Raw genomic sequence first — 24,551 nt, 5'->3', positions numbered from 1 at the left:
GGCGCTCCTCATTTCCTTCAGCACCTCTACCCTCTGCTCAGGCCCCCCTGCTCCCCCCTCCCCTACCCCCCCGGCCCCAGGTCATCCCCTCCCCCCTCCCCCCTCCCCCCTCCCCCCACACTCCGCACCCCGTGGCCGATATCCAGCTCCTCCAGCTGTCGCATATTTGGCATTGGAGCGCATTATTCACGCTCCCACAAGTGTGAGGCTGGCTAATGAAGGAATGGCCGAGGCCACGCCTCTTTACGGCTCTAAACCCCGCCCACCTGGGCCTCAGACGCAAGGTTACCCCTTGCAGAGAGCTCTTCGCACGTTCGATGCCAAAAGCCCAAAAATCAGCATAAATTTACAGCGACTGCAGCTTATCAATTCCCACCATTTTCCAGCTGTATTTATTCAAAAGCCTGGAGCAAGCGTGTCTACACTCCCGATGAAAAGAAAGGTTAAAGGAGAGCTCAGAAGAGAAAACAACTGCATTATAAGTGCATAAAAGCAGCCCACAGATCTGGCATACCAATTTACAGCATTACCCAGTAGGCACAGACTAATAAAGCACTGTGCGGTACGTAAGGCTGGCCCCTCCCCCCCCCCCCCCCCCCACATGCATTCATCTGAACAGCTCATAAGTGCTCGTGTGTCACGTAAAACATGAACTGTTCAGGGCTACAATAACATGGGAGATTTGTGCAGACTGATTACATTTTACTGCATGCTACATACATAACCACATTCTCGCAAATCTACTTCCATTTATTGCAATTTAAACGCAAGGGCACATAAACATGAGCATTTTGCGACATAGTAAACCTTAATATTTTGAGTAAGCAACCGTGCAAGTTTGCAAGCGTTTAAATGACGCTGTATAGTTTTACGCAGGGATTACGTATGATATAATACCCATTAAAGGAAGTCACAAGTCATAAAAAGGCCTCTGACTGAGGAAAGGGTGAGGCACGTTCAGTTTAAGCTGAGGTCCACTGTACAGAGAGACTCGCTGGGCTAGGACGCTACAGGCCTTCCCTTAGCTCACACCACCAGTGTGGTACAGCAGCTCAGGCTGAGGTGGGCATGGCTGTCTTGAGGAGGAAATTGGCACCGCTCAACAAACAACAGGCTGCTCTCCCTCTCTCAAAAAGACAGGCATTAGTGTTCCAGTCATAAGAATAAACTCCACTTGAGCTGTTAATATACCGTACAGGCCCGTGCTTCAATATAAGAACCATCAGAGCACACAGCTGTACCGCTGTACCTTACACTCAGGAAATAAGAGAGAGGCTCAGGTAAAGTGCTCAGTACATGTCCCGGAGGTGATAAAGCACACCCACTGATAAATGCACCGGGCTTTGCGCCTTTATTTTTTGTGGGGAGCGCAGCCGCACCCCCAAAGGGCTCATATGGCTCATCTGAGGAATAGCGCTGTCAAAAAAGCCGGTGCGCGTCACCCCTTATCCGGAGGCTCTGATTAAGCCCGGAATGGGGGTCTCCTGAGCACAAATGGCGCAGAATATCTATGGTGCGTACGGGGCAATATCGCCGAACGACAGCGCGGCGGGACGACCCCCCCGTCCCATGAAAGGACCGGATCACACTCAGAGCAGCAGCAACATGCCAGCAGAAACACTGCTATTTTATCAGCTGCAATATATATATATATTATGGTGTACACCTGTCAGTCTATTCCGTTTATGTGCTCTCTGTCACAATCTCCACATCCTTTGTAAACAGCAATGACTGCTTAGATGTTATTTTTTAAATGTTGGAAGGTTGTTTTAGAAAGTATACAATGTATTTAATTAACATAATAGTTTTTTTTGTTACAGATTTTATAATTATTGAACAATTCTTGTGTGAGGGGTTTCATACCTTATTATTGTGTCATTTACTCAATGACAGTTTTAACGTGTGAGGTTGAGATGGTTTAGTCGTTACAGGCATAAGTACGGCCTGGTGTTCACGGCTGGGTGTGGAGGGTGGAGAGGCTGAACCAGGGTGAGGGAAGAGATCTCGCTCGCTTTGTGACACGCTCCACAGCCATCTCTTCCCAACACCCCACCCCCCCTCACACTTACCCCACCCCCCCTCACCAGCCCCCCCAGTCGCCTACCCAGATGGGAACTTTACGCATCACAAGCAGGTTAGTGTGCGACTGAACACGGGCCGCTGTCAGGACCAATCAGCGCTGGGGTTTAACCCGCCCGCCACGCCCCCCGAGCGCCGGCCCCTTCCGCCGCGCGGGCCCCGCGGTCATCGGCCCTTTGAGCGGGGGGCCCGAAACCCAAAAACAGCGGAAACGGAAGCCACAAAAACCCCGACTCGCGTCACAGCGCTACACCATTAGAGGCTAAGTGGCAAAGGCAGTGCTGTGCCTGCCCAATACATTTCCCTGGGTAATTTCAAGCATATGTACCAGCAAATCAGTTTCATCAAATGAAAGCTTGGGAGGAGAGGTTAGCTTTCAAAGGCCTTTTTGTTGCACTCAGTTTCATATCCTGAGAATCTTTTTATACCAATGCCAATTTATTTCTGTGAAGCAGAAGGGCTGCTATTCCTGTCGTTAAAATGCTGTCAAATGCTGGGATTAGCCAGGAGTTATCTTTAGCCTTACACTGGTAGTAGCGGACTGCGCTTCGAAAATAAATAAATGAATGAACAAATAAATAGATAATTTGTGTATTTCTATACCCTAATCTAAAAAAAAAAAAAATTTTTTTAATTGAAAGCGAGTTTATACAGATTAATTTTCAGCTGAGTTTTGGGAGCATTTTGCAACCTTTCAAGAAACATGACTGCATGTACAGCACATGCGTGTTTAGATTTCCTCCCTTTCCTACTCCCCTTCTCTTGAGAAGCACATGTTAAGCTTTGCCTCTTCTTCTCTGGTCACGTTCTGTAATAAATAGCACACATGAAAGCCTCGCACGTAAACCTTTGCACTTAATAATATTTATTTCCTTCGTCGTTTTTTTAATGTTTCTCCAGACCAGAAGACAGAATAATGTGCGGATGTGGAGATCCAAACTAAGCCTCCAATCTGTTTCTTGTTACTACATTTGTTTTTCATGTGGAATTCAAAGGAATCGGGGCACATGGAAGGGTGTCTGTGACGGGGTGCAAAAAAAAGAAGAAGAAATAAAAAAAGACATGAAATAGAATTTGTGCGTTCCATTCGTGGCAGGACTGGGGAAATGACACAGTTGATCAAACCAAACGCTTCTGTAAGGCTTCAAGGCTCAAAGTCATGCAACCCAATCCAATCTTCAGATGCTCATTTTCAACCATGCATCTATTTTTGGATAATTAGCATTCTCATTTCTTTGATTAGCTTAACATTAAGAAGTAGAACGATGTTAAATGACTGAATTTGAACCTGAGTGCAATATGTAGCAAAATAACCCGCGGTAAAATAACACCCGGTTTTGTATCCATTGTGCTGTTTTGGGGTGATTCCCCTCACTCTAACACTGTGGACGTGGCACTGAACCAGGCTGACGGGCATCGCGCGGTCCCGTGCCCGGGCAGCCGGGCCGGCGCTTACCCATGACGCTGTCTGTTCCGTTGGTGGTGGCCGAGCAGGACGCGGTGCTGTAGTGATTGGTCCCGCTGCGGTGAAAACTGGACATCGGAGGAAGACTGGAATTGATGTCTGCCGAGGAGTGTGATGGGTAACTCTGAGGAAGATGGGGACAGATTCGACATGGCTGAGTCTCACAGTCGGTCACAGCAGAGGGAATATTATCTACACTCCACAGGAGGGAGGGGTGAGGTGGGAATGTCAGACCTATATGCCCAACTCTCACTTGCTATCCTCACATAAAAATCACTGAAATTTTCATATGTAAAAAAAAAAAACAAACAAAAAAAAACTAGCAGTGCAGTTTCTGGAAACAGCTGTTTTCAAACAAAGGTTTTGCTGGCACTGATAGCGGTAAGCCGTCTCACGCACCTTTCTGAACACATCATAAGCCGCTCTGGATAAGCGTAAGCTAAATGACTCGACTGTAAACAGTAATTGTAAGGAGGAGTGAGACTGACAAGGAAGAGGTGAGAGGAGGCTAAACAGAGTTTCAGAGAGGTACGGAGAAAGAAGAGAAGGAGAGGTGAAGTGGAGACAAGAAGAGGAAATGGGGGTCGGCAATGGACAGGAAGTCTGGAGGAGGCAGGGTAAGGAAGTGTAAAAGGAAAGGGGGATTGGGGAGGAGGGGTACAGGAAGAAAGGATAAGGCACTACGAGTAGTCAGCAGTGAGAGCGAGGGATGGTAAGGAGGAGAGGACAGTGTGGAAGGAGGGAGGATGAGTAAACAGATGAAGCGGTGAAGCAGGCGAGGATTCACGCACAAGCCTCTCGTGTGGATGCAGGCCGCAGTAGCTGCTGCTCTGGGGGCCGTGCGAGGAATTTCCCAGCATGCCGCTGTAGCCCGGCTGGTTCATCCCGCTGGAGGAGCTCCATGGGTCGGCGCTGTGGTGGCCGTCTGCGGAAAGAGAACCTCTTTTAGCGCACACACACACACACGCACACACACATGCATGCACACACACACACACACACACACACACACACACACACACACACACACACACACACACACGCACACACACACACACACACGCACACACACACACACACACACGCTCACACACACGCACACACACACACACACACACGCACACACGCACACACACACACACACACGCACACACACACACGCACACACACACACACACACACACACACACGCACACACACACACGCACACACACACACACACGCACACACACACACACACACACGCACACACACACACACACACACACGCTCACACACACGCACACACACACACACACACACGCACACACGCACACACACACGCACACACACACACGCACACACACACACACACACACACACGCACACACACACACACACGCACACACGCACACACACGCACGCACGCACACACACACACACGCACACACACACACACACACACACACACACACACACACACGCACACACACACACGCACACACACACACACACGCACGCACACACACGCACGCACACACACACACACACACACACACACACATGCATGCACACACACACACACACTCTGCACACCAGCGCAATTAGCGGCTAACCCTGGAAAAGCACAATTACAGCCCTGGGGTCTGCTAAAGGACTCTTTGATTAGGTCTCTCTAAATGTCATGACATCTGAATAAAAGGGCTTTCATTCTTATCGCATGTGATGCCAAAGCCCTTTGTAACTGTAAGGACCTTCTACATAAAAGCAAAACTGGTATCACAATAACCAGCTAGTTCTACTGAAGAGACAGCCTGGGCATTCTATTAATAGCACCACTACTGCTACTTGCTAGCGATCCTGAAACACATCAATCCAAGAGCTAAATCTGACCGTAAGCTAATACTTCCACAACTCCCTTTTCAACTTCCTCCAAATAGGTCTAAATAAAGCCTTCCATCCATCACTGAAAACAAGACCTATGATTAAGGCCGGCTATGACAGCGCTTAAACCACAAGCCTGGTCTCCGGCATGCCGGAAAATGCCCTCAGATTTCAATGAAGCTTCGCTAGTCACTTATACCGCAGCACAGCAATACCTCCACTCATTCAATCCAGTACATAATCCCAACCCAAGCCGCTCTCAAAATAGCCACTCCATGCAATGCATCCTGCTGGATGATGCAACCCCATTTCTAGGCAGAACACTCATGTACAATCTATCAATGTGTTTTTTTTTCATGTGGGTTACCCTAAAGTCAAGGTAAAGGATAAGCCTCAACAAAGTCAGCAGGGGATGATGTCATAGGGTCTCTCCCATGTGACCCCTTGCAACTTCCTGTCTGTTACCTGGCATGAAGAAGGAACTGGGGAAGGTGCTGCTGGGGGGCTTAGAGGAGGGGTACCCCGGCGAGTCTCGATTGTAGTCAGCAGTGCTAGCAGACGGGGCGTATACCTGGAAGAAAAGCAAAAGGAAACCGGGGAGTCAGGCGGGGGTTCAAACACTCTGAAGCCCAGCCAATGGGATCAACACCACAGATAGACATCTGAAGCGCAAGCAGCTATGGCAACCTCCAGCCGAGGTTTACAATGGGGCTTCATGAATGACATACAGTAATGCTGTGACAGGTGCAGTCAGTCCCTGACTCAAATGATCCAGTCGAATGCCTAAGCCTGCTGCACCAAATTATCTAGTACTGGAGCAAAGGGGGGAGCTGACGACAGCTCATTATCCCCATAGTGCTTCGAGGTTCATTCCACGTCGAGGTTCATGAAGTCTCATTCTCGCATCACCATTTGCATCCCTAAATCATTAGCGTTTTACAATGAAATGCTTCAAAACTGTAACATGCTATTCAGTTTGTGCAGCTTTGGAAATAAGCAGTGTCCAAACACTATCCTCCCCATAATGAAAGTTCATGAGATGCAATCAATAATTTGGCAGGCACATGAAGTAGACTGCAGTTTTTAAATTATTGATTGAATTTAAGAACAGTCTCTACTGACCTACACATGAACACTTCACCAGATACCTTCATTGGCAAGAGTTAGAATTACTACCTAAAGCTCGTTCTCTGTAGGACACGCCCATTCAAGCAAGAACTAGCATTATCAATTAACCCATATGAACCAATTAGCCTGCGTATTAAAGTCACCTGACCAAAGTCAGATTTCAGGTGCTGAAAAGTAGACAAGCTACCACAACCATGATGACAAAATACAGTAAGAGAAATGCAAAAAAAAAAAATCAGTGTGAAAAACAGGCCCTTAAAGTGAAGCTTCTGAGCCAAAATGGACGGCAATCCCCCAGTAAAGCTAAGCTGGGAATGAACTGGTCGAGCCCTGAGAACTGGCTGTGAGCTCTAAGGCCATGGTGTCCATATCAGCTGCTAAAATTCGGAGTGCTATGACGCCCTAAAAAGCCCTCGCCGCGACACAGCCAACAGCCCCTTCGCAGATAAAACCGGTTGCCATGGCGCTCGGCATCTCAGGGTCAGGTGACAACAAGACTACAGAAAGCAGTTGCTCCTACAGTTCTGTGAAATGCTTTTCCAGACAAAACATTAGAAATGAAAGAAGAAGAAGAAAAAAAAAAAACATTCCAAGTGAGCAGCTGGAGAACCAGCCCTAAGTGAGAGATCTGAATGGATCATACTTGCTGGGTCAGAAAATCAGATCTGCTATTCAGAGTGCTTTTACAACTGCTGACATTGTTCACAAAGGACAGCACACTTTTGTTAATGTATCAATCTGTTCAAAAAAGACTGAAGCATTCTTTATACCACAGACTTTAATGCATTCTTCCAAGCATATCAGCATAATGCACCGACACAAATAAACACACAGAAGCAAAATATAAGGACTGAACAAAAATCCAACATTCCAATCTAATAAACATTTCTAAATTATCAGGGCTGTTTTAGATGCTACTGTAAAAAAAATCCATTCTTTAGATTAAGAATTAAAGGAATGAGAACTGATCATTCACAGTTCCATGAAAAATGAGAAGGCACTATGATATTTTTCTGTGAGGAAGAGCAGCATTGACACAGATAATGAGATGCACAGGAAGTGCAGTGTCCCAGGAAGCCAATGGGACGCAAGCGCAGGACAGAGCTGCCTGTTCAGGGCCGAGGACAGATGGAAGGGCGGCCTTTCCCATGATGCACCTTGCTCTGGCGGTGGAATATAAACAAGCGAGCATTCCAACGTCTGTGAATGCCATTAGCCCCTGACTGTAGGGGATATATTAGCAATCTTTTCCTCTTCCCATCTTCCCACCCCAGAGACCGTGGAGGGGGCAGTTACTGGTCTGATAATAAAACCACATTATACGTGTAGATACTCTACGTGTTCAGAAATGACATGAACAGCACAAAGCTTGCACGCACATACTCACAGGAGGGTGGCATGTGGCAATCAGTAGAAAGATAAACATGCACCCCATTCTTTTCAAGAAGACCGGTGAACATAGCCAATGTGTTTCCTGAACCATGCACCTGCTCCAATTTCTTTTTAATAATGTATCATTTCTAGTTGTAGTATTTAAATGCTAGGACAGCACCCTTGACTTTGAGTCTATGTAAGTGAACAGTGTAAGACAAACATCCAGGATTTAAATACATAAGCACAAGTTTAGTGCCCTGTACAATGTGATAAACAAGAGGCCAATGCACCTCTGCAAGCCCTTAGATAACTTGGCAGTAGTGAAAAATGTTCCATTCCAGGTTTCAGAATGACCATAACATTCCTGTTAGCTTTACACAATTCATAAACCCTTATGACTCCTGCTGAATTCCTTTCTGAAAAATGGTAAAATACTGTTGAAGGCTGTTTAAACTGTACGCACTCTCAATCAATTTCAGCTTCAAAACCGCCCTGCACAGCACCGACATGTTATTCTCAGGTCCAAAATCTATAAACAAAAAAGGTGTTTTGAGTTGAATTCACTTGAAACAGACCGAGTTCCAGAGCTGACCCTCGACTGGGTCAGGGGGGAAAAAAGAGGGAAAGCGCTGTGATATGAGCGACTTGCTTTGTGTTGTGTGAACCTTTTCTGCTTTCACACAAATCCAATATGGAGAACATCTGGCGCCCCCTCCTCCACCACCACCACCACTGCCCTGCCCCCCCTCCCCTCGCCTCCCCTCCCCTCCCCCATCTCTCGTGCTTCTCCTCACCTTCTGGTGTCAAAACAAACCCTGTCCTGGTGGGTGGTTAACTATATCAAGACCCATCATGGCAAGGCTCACAGACCTGTGGCAAGAACTGTCAGAGCGTTTGTGTCAGCATCGCCGTGGCGATGACACCATTGCGGGGATGCTAGCCCTCACCCGGGCTGGAGAGCGGGCCTGACCCCTTAATGGCTGCCGTCTTTAACGGTCACGGCAGCGCGTTTCACGCAGGGAAGATGAATTGCAGAAAGGGACAGCTTAACTGTAGAGTTCAGGGAAACACAGGTACCGGAGGACTCACTCGGATAAATAACCAGATTTTAAAAAATGTGGAAACAAAAACAAATTCATAATCAAACAAAAAAAATGAAAATGATCCTGAAGGACATACGCTGCTCACTTTAGCTCTGTTTATCAAAAGCATGTGTTAATGGGAGTGCTTGGAGGAGCAGACAGGAAACCCCGCCCAGCCCTGGCCCCGCCCACTCCGCTCGGCAGCAGTCCCCTGCACCTGCGCCGGGCCCTGGCTTTGGGACCGCAGCGCATCGAGCCAGCCGGGCCCCACCACGTCAGCGCCCAAAATACGCCGGGGAAAACTCAGAACGCTGATGACATCACATCCACGCAACCACAATCCATTCTGACATAATTATGTAATGAAGACCAACTTTGTACTGCGCGTCGCCTCAAATGAAGCCGCTCCAAGTTGTCGAGCGATTCTGATGTTTTGAGGAAAGCTGCAGTTTTTAGATTACCGCAGTTCCAGCTTCCAGCTGCAGGTTTGGAAACAGACTCTGCCTCTAACCCCCACTATCTTACCTCTTCCTGCAGGAAACTCATCATGCACTTTGCATTGTTTCCACTAGAGCTGAGGCAGATTCTCTGAAGGTTAATTGGAGACTTTTAATGTAGAACACATGTTGCACAAAAAAGGCGTACTGGGATAGGGCCTGGCCTGTGACGAATTGTGCAACTCCTTTAATTAGACAACATTTCTGCACTACACAGTGTGTGTGTGTGTGCGTGTGTGTGTGTGTGTGTGTGAGAGAGAGAGAGAGAGAGAGAGGGAGAGAGAGAGAGAGAGAGAAAAAATCCGGAAGGAAATCCCACCCACCTCACCCTGGACTTCATTCTATCAACCTGCAATTGCAATAATGCGCTCCAGATGCAGCCAGCCTGCCTTCCAGTGCTTTCTCACAGGACAGACATGCGAGAAGCCTGGGGCCTGCCATTACCATCAAATCATAATGGATTCCACATGAGCCACAGAGGAGACCCAGAGAAGAGGAAAAGCTCAGGCAAACATCCCCCGTCACACACACACACACACACACACACACACACATACATGCACATGTAGACACACGCAGACACACACACACACGCGCAAACACTCACACACACACACATCTGCAGACACACACACAAAGGCACAAACACACACACACGTACACACACACACCTTCCTCAGGAGACGGTATTTCCCGTAGCGTGATTGCTGTGCACCATGCGAAAGTGAGAGAGCACATGTGTGCGGTGTGCACCTGTGTCTGTGAGGGGCAGCCCCTCTCACTGAGTTCCCACACCGAGGCTCAGGGGCCAGAGGTGACTCTCACCATTACAAAGGGACAGATGTCTGACTGCCTTCTCACAACTCACAAACATCTAAAAACTTTAAGACCTCGTTCGTGCGGAATGAACCCAGCCCACAGTCCTTGTGGGCTCACGCCTGCCCTCACGACAGTCACAAATTTTCCCCTGCGCCCTTCTTACAGGAGGAGGGGTGCGTGTGAATTTGATGGACGATCGGCCGGGGCAAGGAGAAGGCCAAAAGGCACAAGAGTCAGGGCACAGAGGCTGGCTAACAGACACGCTCGGTCAACTGGGGCTTTTATTTGGGCCACGGGGACCAGTAAAAGGGAAAGCACAGAACACCGCCGGCCATTCCCCGCTGCATGCCAGAGATACACATTCTTAGGTGCAGTAATACAGAGACGGATACAGCCATTCACCACACCTGACATGAAAAACCAAGTCCAGTGATACTCAACTACATGATATGTTTGCTTGGCACATGCTCTAATTGAAGTTAACTAGCTTTGTTCAGCTTCACAGATCCCATTTTCACACAGGCTATCCTGTCTACAGAATATTTAGTGAAACAAAAAGGAATATGGAGTGGTCACAAGCCTGGATCCCACTATACCTTTAAGGATCTACTGTGAATAAGGAAAGGATACTCATTATAACTCAACTTGATAAGTACATACAATCTCCAGAGAGAAAGCTTCAGTGTTTATATAAAATATGAAGATGTAAAAAAATATGTTTTTACTTGGCACAGCAAAACAAAATACTAGTAAACTATGAGGACTCCAAGTTTTTTTTTTAAGTGTGGGAGCTTGCTTTTACTAGGGTCCAGGGAAGCTTCTGAAATTGCTATGCAGGTACAGTACTGAAAACAGATCTGAACAGCAAGGCCAATCCGTGCCACTCCCCTGGAATTCCCGGCTGCGTGAGTGCATGTGTGTGTGTGTGTGTGTGTGTGCGCGCGCGTGTGTGTGTCTCTGCATTACCAGCCCTGGGCTGAGAATGTGTGTCCAGAGAATACCGCGCCTGTTCAGCCAGCCGCTCTCACGGGGAGTCAAAGATCAGCTTCCTCTTTCCTCCAGTGAGCTCTGCAGAAACAGGCCTTCTGGAACAATCTATGTAATGCCAAAACAGGTGTTTCGCAAGGCGAGGGAGAATGAGCAGCGCTTGCCGCTGGTCCCTCCACATCCGAACACTAAGCTTTTGCACTCCTCATTTGCCACCACAGGACAGCCCAATTTCTGCCCCCACCACCGAAGGCCTCATCCCATTCTCTATTTACAGGACACTTCTCCACTGGATCAGCCCAGTATGTGCAAAGCTCACCTGACACCGCCCATGATAGCATGCGCTAATGCGTAAAACACCGCATTCACAGATAGCATCCGGTTCACTGAGAAAACAGATTGAGGGCCGCTGGGTGACTATCTTATTAGGGCTCTACTCCAGTATGCGGATGGGTATCGATTTCGAATCCAGACTATGGTCAACGTGCACTATGGTCAATGTGCACAAACTGCACCTGAATCTCAACGTCAGTGCGAGCTGAACTGGGACATGGGACATACCATTTCGGGGGGAAATTTTTTTTAAATTGAATAATGAATGAGCTGTAATGGAGTAGTGCAGTGAGTTCACAATGAGGCCTTTCCACAAGCCAGTCATCTGCTTTTCAGAGTCGGGGCATCTTTATTGCGGAATTGGGAGCCGCCCCTCTTTCAGAAGAGTGCCCTGTGCACCTCGAGACTGAGCAGCCCCGCCAGTCAAGCGAACGAAGGTCAGCGTGCAAAAGGCTCGCGTTCTTTTAAGAAGCAAGACGCTACAGAGGCTTCGCTTGCATAATGTCTCACCAAAGACAGAAATATAGCTTTAGCATGCGAGGCGATCGGAGGGAAAGCTGGAAACGGTGGAAAAAGCGACGTCTGAAGATGATGGAGAGGAGTGCCTGGCCAGGGAGCACATGTTTTCACCTCAGCTGAGGCTCTGCTCCCTGTTCCCTTCATGTTCCAGCTGACAGGCCCAATGTGGGCCCCAGGCAAGACAAGGCTTCAATATCAATAATTAAATTTGCTCCACATATAGAACTCGGAACAACACTGACAGACTTGTGGAGGAGAGTGAAGGAGCTTTCAAACTCACTCAGACGCCGTCAGTCTCACCGCTCCTGCTGAGGGGGATTCAGATACACCCTGAGTTATATCGGCCCGTAGAGATGTCTTCATTTAATGTGTCTTTTAGCACCTGCGCGAGGAGAACTTTCAAAGTTAAACATCGGGCTTGTTTTTCAGGTGCGCTCGCACGTCGAAGACAGGCGCCGAACACCACTCACCACACAATCCTCAAATCTAAGACAACAAACCGCCCGCCACGCAATTTCCCTCAAATTCAGATGAAATGGCAGCGTGGGAACAAACGCAATCCCTGCCTCCATACCTCATTTTACAGTATAAACTGCATATGAATGCAATTGTTAAGAGATGGATATCAGCTTTCCGTGAAGAAAAAAAAGAAACCCTCACAAGGAGGAGGAAAGCCTTTGAAGGAGGCGCCGGGGTGATAAGACGCTATCTGCGGTCTCTCGTCGTGCTTTACTCTCCTTGAGTGAAATGGGAAATGTCAGCCGAGCAGCTTGAAGCGTCGTGTAAAGAATACCTGAACAACAAAAGGAAACGGGGCTACAAAATCAGGGGGATGTCAGCGGGCACCAAGAACACTAAGGAGCATAAATGTTTGCTTTTTATGTCAGCGCGCCTGTCAGTACCTATTAATACACCCGTCCGCCAAACCCGCCCTAACCCACACGGGAGGCTGCGCGTTAAAGTCAAATAAATGCTCTTTAATTACGTGGAATTGTCATCTTCTTGCTATCATCCCCAATTATTACATGCTAATCAGTTCTTTGGGGAGAAAGTTTGCGTGTGCTTGTTTGGGTGTGCGTGTGTGTGTCTGTGTGTGTGTGTGTGTAGGTGAACGTGTGTGTGTGTGTCTGCGTGTGTGTGTTTTCGGAAGGGGGGGGTGTATTTGTGGCTGTTAAACAGGCTTGTATCTACAGTAAAATGACAGAAACATTTTGAGAGGGCGAATCGGCGAGCTAGTTCACCTCCCACATTGCACACAGTTCATTCAAGGGTTTGGGTTGTTTTTGCACAGACATTTACAAAATAAGAAATATGTGAAAAATGGGCTGTTATCATACGTCTGGTACAGCGCCAATGAGATGATCACAACAAACAACTCACTGTCTTTACAGAAGGCTACACTCTTAGCATTTTACATGCCCATTTAAAATAACTTTTAGCATTTTACATGCTTGTTCCTAATAATTTTTAGCATTCTACATGTTTGTTTCTAATAAAAGTTCTACAATTATGCTGTATTAAAAATGAACAATTATACATAAAAAATGATCTTTGTAAAGCAGCAAAGAAAGTAACACATAGCAGATATTTGCACATGCGTGAACACATATACATGCAAGGAAGGATCTGGATCTCAGCCCTTTCCTATATTCAAATTGATCTAATTGCGGAAACTAAACAAGCTGCACAGTCAAACCCACTAACACATGTAAAATATCCTAATTTTATCTTAAATGGAAAATTAAGCTGAATGCCCACGTCCTTGTTTTATCTCTACAATAACTATGAGAGCTATCACACACACACTGTCATTAACTTCCCACTACGATTGGCTTTCTCTCTGGAATAATCAAATTATAAACTTTGTAAATCATTTTTCAGTCATCAGCGGTTATAAGAGCTTTGGGAGTACTAAAATTACATTTGAATCATATATTTTCCACAGACACACACAATGACACACACACAAATTCACTTTCTGTCATGCAGCAACCCAAGCTTACCAATGCGCACACACACATGCACACACACACTCACTCTCTCAAGCAACACCCCTCACACAGACCAACGCCTGTAAACAAATCCCCACAATGGCGGGTCTGAAAGGCGTAAGGGGGGGGGAGAGCGGAGCGCTGAGAAGGCCGAGCGGCGGCGAGCGCGCACAAATCTCCGCTTGCGAATGCAAATCTGCCCGCTCTCGCCGCTAAGTCGCTAATAGCCGCGGAGCACACAGCCTCTCGCGCCGCACAAGCCCCTCAGCGCGGCCGCGCTCGGGCCACTCCCGGGGATTACAAAGCTATCTGGACATTTAGCGTCTTAATAACTGGAAGCCCCCGCCCTGCCGGGCCGCTCCCAGCCCAAGAGTTCCTGCGCCGATTGGATCCATGTGAAATCCACCTCCACGCAACATGCGGGGCTCATGGTTCGGACAGCAGAATGAGCACATTGTGTAAACAAAATAAAAAGAGGGAGGGGGGTGAAAGTGGGGCTGACATGGTGAGACAGCTCGCTCCGTCTGAACCTCAGTAATCCCTTCTGTGACCCAGCCCCAGCTATCTGTGTCAGCGACAACAAAACCAGAACATGTGGAAATGAACGGGACCTTGCCGTTTCCCACAATTCCCCCTCACACACACACACAAACATAAATGCGAACATTACGCGGCACGCTCAGGGTAGTGCTTCTGATTTCAGAGCGTAGAAGCCACATCACTTCCATTACCATGTGCAGGGGATTGTATTTACACCGTCCTAAAGTGTGTATCACCAGAAGTCTGTGAATTACTGCTGCAATTAAACATAAAAGATGTAAAAGCAGGTGAACACTGGCTAGAAGGCTTCTCTGCATACCCACTCTGATGTAGTTGAAGAACAGAGTGAGTCTGGCAAACATCACGAGAGACAGAGGCGACAGGTTAGCACACTTATCAGACCAGATCATGGCCACCATCTACCGATTATTCAGCTTCCAAAACTCACTGGATTATGAAGTGTGTGCACACTACAGGTGCACAAGCTCGCACACAATCTCTATCTGTCACTATCTCCATATGGTAATGTAGGCACATATGGATATGATATGATAATTGGATTCCAGATATATTTGAAGAGATACAACTAATTAAAAGCAAAGGTGGGCACTTGCCTGGCTTGGCAGACCGTGTAGTGAACTAGTGCACTACATGGTCTGGGGAGGCCCTTTTTCCCCTCTCTCACCATTGTCACATTGAAATATCTGCAGAATGGAAGAATTTGAGCGAATGCGCTGATTGGCTCACACAAAACTGCTTGTTTGCATGTGGTAAAGCCACTCACCGAAGCCCCGCCCCTTGGCTTTACAGTGGCACGCATCGCACAGATTTCACTGGGGGTAACAGAGAAGCATTGTCCAGCTAGCTTACAAGCAACGGCTGAAAGCTCGGCGAAAACCAAGCGATCATATTCCTTCGTCTGCAAACCAACTGATTCTGTCTCCAAAATGTCAGAAATATTGCATTTATCGTTAGTATAATGTATTATTAGCTGGCTAGCTAGAGGAATTCATTTGAAAAGGGGGAAATCCAATCAATGTAGTGACTGGTTGGGGGATTACACACTCTTACTACAGAAAGCCAGCTGGCTAGTAATGGCCAAGCATTCCCACAACCTTGTTAAAAAAATAAATAATACATTATGCTAAAGACACTTACACTGAGGAAAAGAGAAAAAGATGAAAAGCTTAAGAAGTGGAACATTAGAGCTCATAGCCTGCCACACAGTAGCCAACAGGACAGGGCTCTGCTTAAGACTGCTACAGCAGTAATTACAGACGCCCTGCCCTGCATGTGTGGTGCTGTTTGGGGTTGAGGTGGCTTTGAAATGACTCCTATACGCTGCAAGTGAAACGGTGGGTGAGCAAGGTGGGGGGGGGGGGGGGGGGGGGGGGTGGGGGGGCAAGGGAGAGAAATCCGCAGCCATGCATGGAGGCCAGATCCTCAAAAAGAACCCAATTTTAGCTTGTTTACACTGCTGCCTCCAAAATGAATTCAAGATGGTGGCCAGGCTAAAGGAAAAGCAGACTAAGCCAAGGGGAATTGATCAAAGCGATTCTATTCAGCAATTTTCAGTTTTTAATTGACCACTAATTAGATAAAATTAACCCGGGAAAGGTTGGCTTCACTGCCAAGTAATATATGGGGGTGTGTGTGAGTGTGTGTGTGTGTGTGTGTGTGTGTGGGGAAGGGCGCATACACACCAGTGTTAGGGGGTATGAGGGAGGTCTTCTGCTGTCATGTCTCAGAGGCCTTACCTGGGAACAGGTTGACAGGCTATGACAGAGGTTCACAGGGCCTGTGACAGGTTTGGAGCGCACCCTTGCCACCGGCGCTGGAGGAGGGACAGGATCGCCGCTGGGGACGGCCGCTCTGTCTGCGCTACGGACCGTGCAGGAAGGGCGCCGCCGCTGCAGAAGCCTCTGAAGAACATCAGCGCCACTTTCGCTCCCCCCATTCTCCCCGCTATTGCTGTGACAGCAGGCGGGCTAGAGCTCCCTCTGCATTCTGGGATATCGGAGGTGTTTCCGAATAAAATCGCCTTCACGGGCAACTTACTGGCCGCAGCGAGGGTCAGGGGAGTCCTGGACAGATCGCAATCAGAACCACGTATTTTTAAAAAATCCACCCCCCACCCCTCAGAAATGCACCTGGTTCCAGCTGGGATTAAACGCGCTGGAACAGGCAGTTGTATGTAATGACATCGTTTCTGAGCAGTGTCCTCCCTTTCAGGACGACGGCTGGGATTACCGGCTGAGCTGTACAACACATTCTTTTCCCCCCCTCTCTTTTTTGAGGGGAACAGATTCTCGCTAAAACTATTGTTCCTTCAAAAGATTTGTCTTGCATTTGATTACGCTCTGAGCCTCTCCGTTATTCTGCTGGCGGCGCCCCCTTGTGGAAGACATCTGCAACCGAGCGGCGGCCTCAAACTTTCGTGGCGCTGCGCGCGCCGCGGCACAAAAGGAAGCGAAGCGTCCATGAATCTGCCACCAGCCCGCATTCTTAGAGGGAACACAAAGAGCGTTTTATGAATGAAATCGGACGCGACTGAATGGACGGGCCTCTGAGTGAAACGCGCTCCACACACTGGGCTTCAGGGCTAAAGCGGGAGCCAGTAGGAAATGTCACAGACAGACAGAGACGGGCTCACGGAGAAAAGCAACAACAAAAGGCAGAAGTGTGCCCCTCTCGTGTTCTCAAATAAAGAGAGGATGAAAAAGAAGAAGAAAAAAAAACTACAGCTGAAGGGAAGAACACACTACCTAGAAAAAAATCAGACGTCCAGGATTTTTGTGAGCCCCAGACACAGAAGTCTAAATCTATTCAAAAATACATCTGACAAATGACAAACACGGCTTTCAACTGATTGGAAATGATCAGAAAACTGACGGGAGAAACGATTTCACCTGTAAGTCTGTAAGGGACAAAACGTATTTATTTTAGCTGGTTCCAGCTGGTTCTATAATTTAGACTGCCAGTCGAGCACCAGCAAATGAATAGTGGGACCCAAACCTGTACTCCTACAAAAAGCAGTGCTTTAACACCTGTCTAAGTTTAAAATTATTATTCCTAATGAACACCTTAAAAATAAATAACACAGAGTTATCTTTGTCCCAAACGAGATCATCTTTGGAGGTTCCCGATATGGGCGGCCAGCACCAGCACATGCACTGACAGACAGACCACAGGAAACACATAAAGCAACGCTGGAAAGAGGAGTGCTGCATTGGAAATGTTTCGCAGTAACAAAGTAGAAGCGTACGCGTAAAAAAATGTGTCTCGCTCTGACAGGAAAACAAAAATGATTGATCCTTTCAAACCCCCGACATCACCCCGACAGCTGGAAATCTCCATGGCCGTCTTGCATACTGTATGGGGTGAGCACTCTCAATTTTCCAGGAGCGGCAATCTAAAGCCCAGCCCTGTTTCCCAATCTCCCCGGAGGTGAGACCTCCATCTCATTTCAATGGGGGGGAATAAGGGTGGTGAGAGACCCTTTCTTGGAGTAAACATTAATGCAGTTTATAATGGCCCTCCAAGCAGACAGTGAAAACAGGAAATAGCTTTTGGCATTCCAAAGTACAGTTATGGGAGCCATCTCCAAGGCTTGACAGTTAATAAGGTCCCCCCTCTCTCTCGCTCGCTCGCTCGCTCGGCTTCAGAAAAGGGCCAGTGGAGCAGGCTCAGTCTTCAAAACACGGAAGGTTCAGTAATCACATTCTGAGACGGGTCCAAGCAGACGCCCCCCACTTCCTCTCCTTCCCCCCACCCCCACCCCCCCCATCTTATTCCGCCTCAATAAAAATTTTAGAAATGCTGCAAGCGGGGCCCCGGAACCAATAAGAAGAATCACTCTTCCCTGATTCCACCGTGAGTTCCTAGGGTAATTATCCATTCTGTCAGCTGTGATGCTCTGCAACACTGCACTGCAAAAAAAAAATTAAAAAATCAAAAAACAAAACAAAACGATTACTGATTATGGGATGAAAAGTCAGATCGAGGCACAAGGCACATTTCCACAGGTGACACTTCTTTACGAGGGGCTTTTTTTTAATTTTTTTTTTTTTTACTATTTGCAAATCCTTTCAAGGTATAGGGATTTGGCAACTGACCACAGCATTTTCTTTTCCCCAATTTAATTTAATTACCACCATATGTCAGGCCCAGCCAGCACTTGTTACCGTTCCCCCTTTGTGAAACGCGGCTCAGTCAAGAGGCTTCTGGTGCGCAGGCAAGCCCGCTTTCTACGCACACTCCACGCGGCATTCGCTAAAAATTAAATCTGCCGTTCAATAAAAATATATACATTTTCCTGTTTTTTTCCCCCCCCATTTGTGGACGAGTCTCATTAAAGAGAAGGAAACAAATTGCATATAAATAACTACGGAGAAGATTTCAATCTAAAAAAACTGTTTTAGAGAAAATATGATTGCAGGACTATTATGGCAGTTTGTGTAATCATACGAGTAAAATAAAGCCGTAGTCATCGAGTGCCTGTGGAACGGCAGCAGATGTTTCTGCAGAAACGTGGCGAGAGGAAGCCGCACGTGCTCGCGCACATCTGCAGTGTCCAAACACAGCCCTCTGACTCACTGCACTTCCTGTAACCCGGACAACGCCGCATTTTCCAGTGTGTTTACCTCTTCGCCATAAACACAACAAGCAAGGGGGGATATGATCTCAGGAAATGTCCTGGCTGACCGGCCCCTCCACACCACGCGCGCTTCGGGGCCAGTCTCCAGCTCCCCGCCCGATTGGCCGGGGCCTTCGCGGACCGAGCGCGTGACAGGTCTGGAAGCGACGGAGCCCTCCGATTGGCCGAGGGGCGCACGCCTGCGGGCAGCCTGACAGCGGACCCGTCCCGTATTGCGCGCGCGGGCATGCGCGTCCGGCCCTGACACGCCCAGGCACACAGCTACAGCGAGAGCTCGCCTGCCCTGCGCACGCAGCGCCAGCAAACCGACGCTCTCGCCCAGAGTCCAGAATGGAAAATGTGCCAAATCAATTTTTAAGGATTACTCAAAAAGATAGGGAAAATCTGGAATGGTTTAACCAGGACTCCTCTGGGTCTTCTGGAAATTTAACCTTGGGAAAGAAGCGGGGAGGGCCGCAACAATGGTGGGGGTGCTGGAATCCTCATCAGAATAATAAACACAATAATAATAAACACAATAATAATAAACAAAATAATAATAATAATAATAGTTATAATAGATCATTTTTCACACACGTAAACAAGCAGCTCACAATGCTTCACAGTGGAATAAAAAAGAAAATATATATTTTTTAAATATAGGGAAATTATTTTATATAGTAAAATTACAGGCAGTCTTTCTCAAAGGTGAGGAGAAGCGAACAGAAAAGTAAGCCGATGGCGCCATTTTGTTCAGTTTTGTTCTTAACACAAAGAAGATGAGCAACTGGCCGAAAAAATGAGCCTTAGCAGACGCTGCGGGGGGATGGACGGGTTATGCAGGAACCTGTTTAGTGGTTTTGACGTTGGGGACTTGCCAATTGGCACCCTGACAGCCGATTAATTGCCACCATAAATAATCAATTGATGGAGTAATTACGAGCAATCTCAAAGTTTCAGAGAGCAGATTCCTCATACAAACATCAGCAGCCAGCTTATACAATACAGTCATTACCAGGAGAAAAATATACATCCTAGCATTCGCCTCAATGGTTCCTCTCTACCAGCACCCGATATAGCCCCGAAATCTGCACCACCCAATATACCCCCAAAACCTGCCCCACCCAATATACCCCCGAAACCTACACCCCTGCCGTGTGCCCGCCTCCCTCCACATCTGTACGCCGGTCACGGGCCGTGCGAGCTGGGCACAGACGCCAGGACCTCTCCCTTTGGCAGGGGCTCCGGGAGAGGCCCAAACCCGCCGCCGCCCTCTTTGTGTCCTCGCCGCCGCCGCTGCTCGGGAGCACGACATCCACGCCGCCGCTCTCTCTCTCCCTCTCCCTCTCTCTCTCGCCCCCGCCGACGGAGAGCGAGCGTTCCGTCTGCAGCCGAGCTGTCAGAGTGTGAACAAACGTGTGGGAGCCACCAAACCCTATCGACTTCAAACCGACCGTATCAACTCAATCGACACGGAAGGCGGCGCTTCAGATAAAGAGGCTTAGGAGTGAGGCGTGCGCCGGGCCCATTGTGGAAACGGACTGAGGAAGCAGAAACGGAGGCCCCAGCAACACACATTTACCACATTACCCGGCCCTGTCTTCATGGGTCCATGTCTTATCTTAGGAACACTGGAGAAGTTCACCAGCGAGACAGAGAGAGAGAGAGAGAGTGAGCACGCAGGCACATCAATGACTACCGAACGCCAAAAAGCACTTTATTCCACACAGATACATATAAACTTAATTGGTATTAAGATACAGCCCTCCTGGGTAAAAACGCAGCATGCCATGCGGATTTCATATGAAAGGCTGCTTTAATGATCAACATATGCATCGAACTGCGCTTCAGACTTCAGAACCAGGCCAGCCTTATTTGGTGCAGATTGGAATAATAAAAACGGCAAAGATCAAAGACTTGATTACTTCAGCATTTTAAGGCCCCCCCCCCCCCCCACATAGCTATTTCTGTTCTCTTCATATAAAAATAACATTCCTTCTTACTTCCTGTGTATTGATGGACTTCCATCCATCTGTCCGTCCGTCAGCCAAAAAGCTGACAATGACAGATGTTAGTTTACAATTCTAAAACGAAACTTGTTAAAAAACTGTCAATTGTCTGAAATAACGAAACGGCTAACACTGCAGATGCACTAGGAATGGAAAAACAAAAGATTCAAACAATGTTCTCTCCTGGAAAACTTGAATGGTGGAATTTTTCAAGTTGTATGGAGCAGACATTTTACGTTCATGCACACCAAATTGTAAAAGTGCAAAAAATAAATCCTTGTGTTCTCCACAAAACATCAAGTTCATTGAACCTCGTACGGTTATCGATGACACTCCATGAAGTTATAGTCCACAAATGAGGCCCAAAAACTTTTTTTGCCACCAATTTCATAATAAAGATTGAATGTCAAATTACCGGTTTCGTGACACCGGTCACACATTTATCAGGTGAACTTCAGTAATGTTTTCAACAGCATTATTTTGGGGGTGGGGGTGGGGGGGCACTCAATGCGTCTCTCACACAATGCCGGTCTTTGAAAGGCCACGGCGAGAGGCTGGGGGATGACCTATTTCAGTGGGATCTGTTCCCCCCGGATAACAGATCCCTATTCTGCCTCATAATGAGGGGGCAAACGTTTCAATAAGAACAAGTGTGTCGTGCCCACAGTCCAGCGCTAAAGTGGTGTAAATCACATTACCGAGGGGGATAGAGGGGGAATGAGAGAGAGAGAAAAAAAACAGCAACTGGTTTCTCTCTCCAAGCTCTCTTTGTATGTGAGCGCCCCGGCTGGGGGGGGGGGTGGGGGGTGGGGGGGGGGGGGGGTGGGGGGTGGGGGGGGGGGCGAAGGCTCAGTAAAAATGTAAAAATCCCCGCTGCCCTCCCGCCGGTCTGATCGACTGGCACGGAGTCAAGCGGAGGAGCGGCGCGTCCGGGGCCCGGCGGCCTCGCCCGTCCCCTGGAGAGGACACGCGCGCGCTTCCCGCCGGTCGCGCATGGAAACCCCAGCTATCCCAGGAATGCTCGGCCACCGCGGCCGTCTGAGATATCGGGGGCCAGACCGCTCACCCTACAGCCAGCCTCACGGGCTGGCACCGCACCCAACCAGCTCCCTGTCCCACATTTAAAACGGCCCGCTCCTGTTTTTAACTTAAATCACGTCTCTGATTACTGTAGACACACCGTAGAGGAACAACTTCACCACATACACACAAGGATGGGTCAGTCAAGGAAATATCTTTTACCTGCGCCTTTCCAATTTACGATGCGGATGATGTCATTTCTGAGGATTCGTTTTAAAAATTATTTTCTGTGTGCAAGATACCGCTTTTCACAGTGAAATAAACATAAAATCACCAGCACTGCTGAAGACAATTTTTTTTTTAAAAACCTAATTTTAATTAACGTCATTCATATTTTCATTTTTGCTACTGTGAAGGCAACTGGTAGACTGACTTCTCATTCACATTCTAATGTGAGCATAACTCACTGTCAAAGGGATAATGTAATAATATAGTTGCCAAATAATACAACATTTTATGAAGTCTAAATCAATGAGAAGATATTTATACTAAACACCAACATTATATGATTAATCAAACCACTATATCTCTCACTGACTACATTATTTGTGCTGGCAGGCCAGCTGATTTTACAGACATAGACTGTGCAGACATATTAATCTCTGCACAATAAAATCTTGCTTTATAAAGCCATAAACATTACACTAAACACTATAATAATAACATAATAATATTAATATCCCTAATATACACACCAACAACAACAACAATAATAATAACAACAATAATAATAATAATAATAATAATAATACAATCACCATAACAATAATAATTAAATAAATAAATATATGTATATTTATATATATTTTAACACAATCATTATGACAACAATATTGCAATTATTTGAAAAGAAGAAACTTAAGACTGTTCCCAATGTGCTTCATAGAAATAATTAATTTCCTGTTTAATTGTTCCTTTAAATCTTTAAATTCTATTTTTATTCTCAGCATAACATCTATTGTCCACTGCATGAAAAAAAATATTTACGCTCAATCAACTTGAAAAATATGGTTGATATTCAAAAGTTAATCTCAGTCGACCAAATCGAGATTTTTTGGGCGAAACCCAAGTGTGTCCTATAGCGTGTTCAATAATGAGCACACGAGGAGGAGGCATGAACAAGCAGACCGCGCTTCACTCTGCTAACACAGCAGCAACAAGGCTAACTCACAACAGGAGAAGAAACTGCGTTTTCGCCCGTAAACATTTCTGACAATGATCCACGTACGAAGACAAACAACGACGCAAAACACAGAATTTAAGCATTTAACATGCGCCGTGTACACATTGTGTGCAGGCACATACAACTGGCAAATAAAATAATAATTAATGTGGAAGTACAGTAGAATTAGACAAAAAATCCTACTTTTCTAAACATCTGGTCTTATGAATAGTATATGACCTCATCATTAATACATGAATAAATGGAAAACACACTCACACACATACACACAGTCACAGATGAATACATAACACTGTCTTATTAATTGATTAAGTGATTAAAGTAATTGAATTAGCTATGATTGAAAAATGTATTTTAGAAAATTACAAACAATGATAATGGTGATGATAGCAATATTAACAGCATTAACAATGAGAAATTATCATAATCACATTCAACATATTTAATGAATCACTAAGAAGTCTCAAAAATAAGAGTGAATATGTTTGGACCAATTTCTACATTAAATGACATTTATTTTGATGAAAAGGAAAAATGTAGATTGATAATAAACAGATGGTAATTACATAAATTAAATATAGTATTTTACAGTAGACTACACCCCTTTCAATTATGCACCTGCCTTTATTGTAATGTAACCGTGTGCACAATACATTGTACAGTAAAAAAAGGAATATTTTTAATTGCATTCATAAATGTACTTTGGTTGCCAACAAAGTTTGTAACAAGTATGCTATGCAAGTAAACCTGAGAAGACCTAGCTATTAATGAACCAGGATTTTCACAGTTTTAAAAGTAAGAAGTGTTTTTTTTTTTTTACCACTGCATTTAATTTATTGAAATAACTTTTTTTTTTTTATGAGCATGGCTTAAAAAATCTTAGCTCTGAACCTTTTGGTAAGAGCATGTTAAGATTCAGCAACATTGCTAATTAAAACTCGTTAAATATTCAAATGGCCTCTTTGC

The 24,551-nt window shown here is 46.6% G+C and overlaps 1 protein-coding gene across 26 annotated transcripts in view; it reads right to left on the bottom strand.

Annotated features, from left to right (window-relative positions):
* LOC118213237 (transcription factor 4-like) overlaps nucleotides 1-24,551 on the bottom strand; it is a 169,888-nt gene that overhangs the window by 32,063 nt on the left and 113,274 nt on the right. For all 26 annotated transcript variants that reach the window (XM_035392039.1, XM_035392038.1, XM_035392040.1 and 23 more), the window contains 3 exons: nucleotides 5,873-5,978; nucleotides 4,336-4,469; nucleotides 3,536-3,668 (listed from right to left, as the gene is read on the bottom strand). In XM_035392039.1, the coding sequence (XP_035247930.1) occupies nucleotides 3,536-3,668; nucleotides 4,336-4,469; nucleotides 5,873-5,978 (373 nt within the window). The remainder of the gene's footprint in view (nucleotides 1-3,535; nucleotides 3,669-4,335; nucleotides 4,470-5,872; nucleotides 5,979-24,551) is intronic.

Source organism: Anguilla anguilla, chromosome 14, assembly GCF_013347855.1.
Source record: "Anguilla anguilla isolate fAngAng1 chromosome 14, fAngAng1.pri, whole genome shotgun sequence".
Taxonomy (NCBI): domain Eukaryota; kingdom Metazoa; phylum Chordata; class Actinopteri; order Anguilliformes; family Anguillidae; genus Anguilla; species Anguilla anguilla.
The sequence above is the reverse complement of the archived record's forward strand: the minus strand, read 5'-3'. Positions and strand labels throughout refer to the sequence as shown.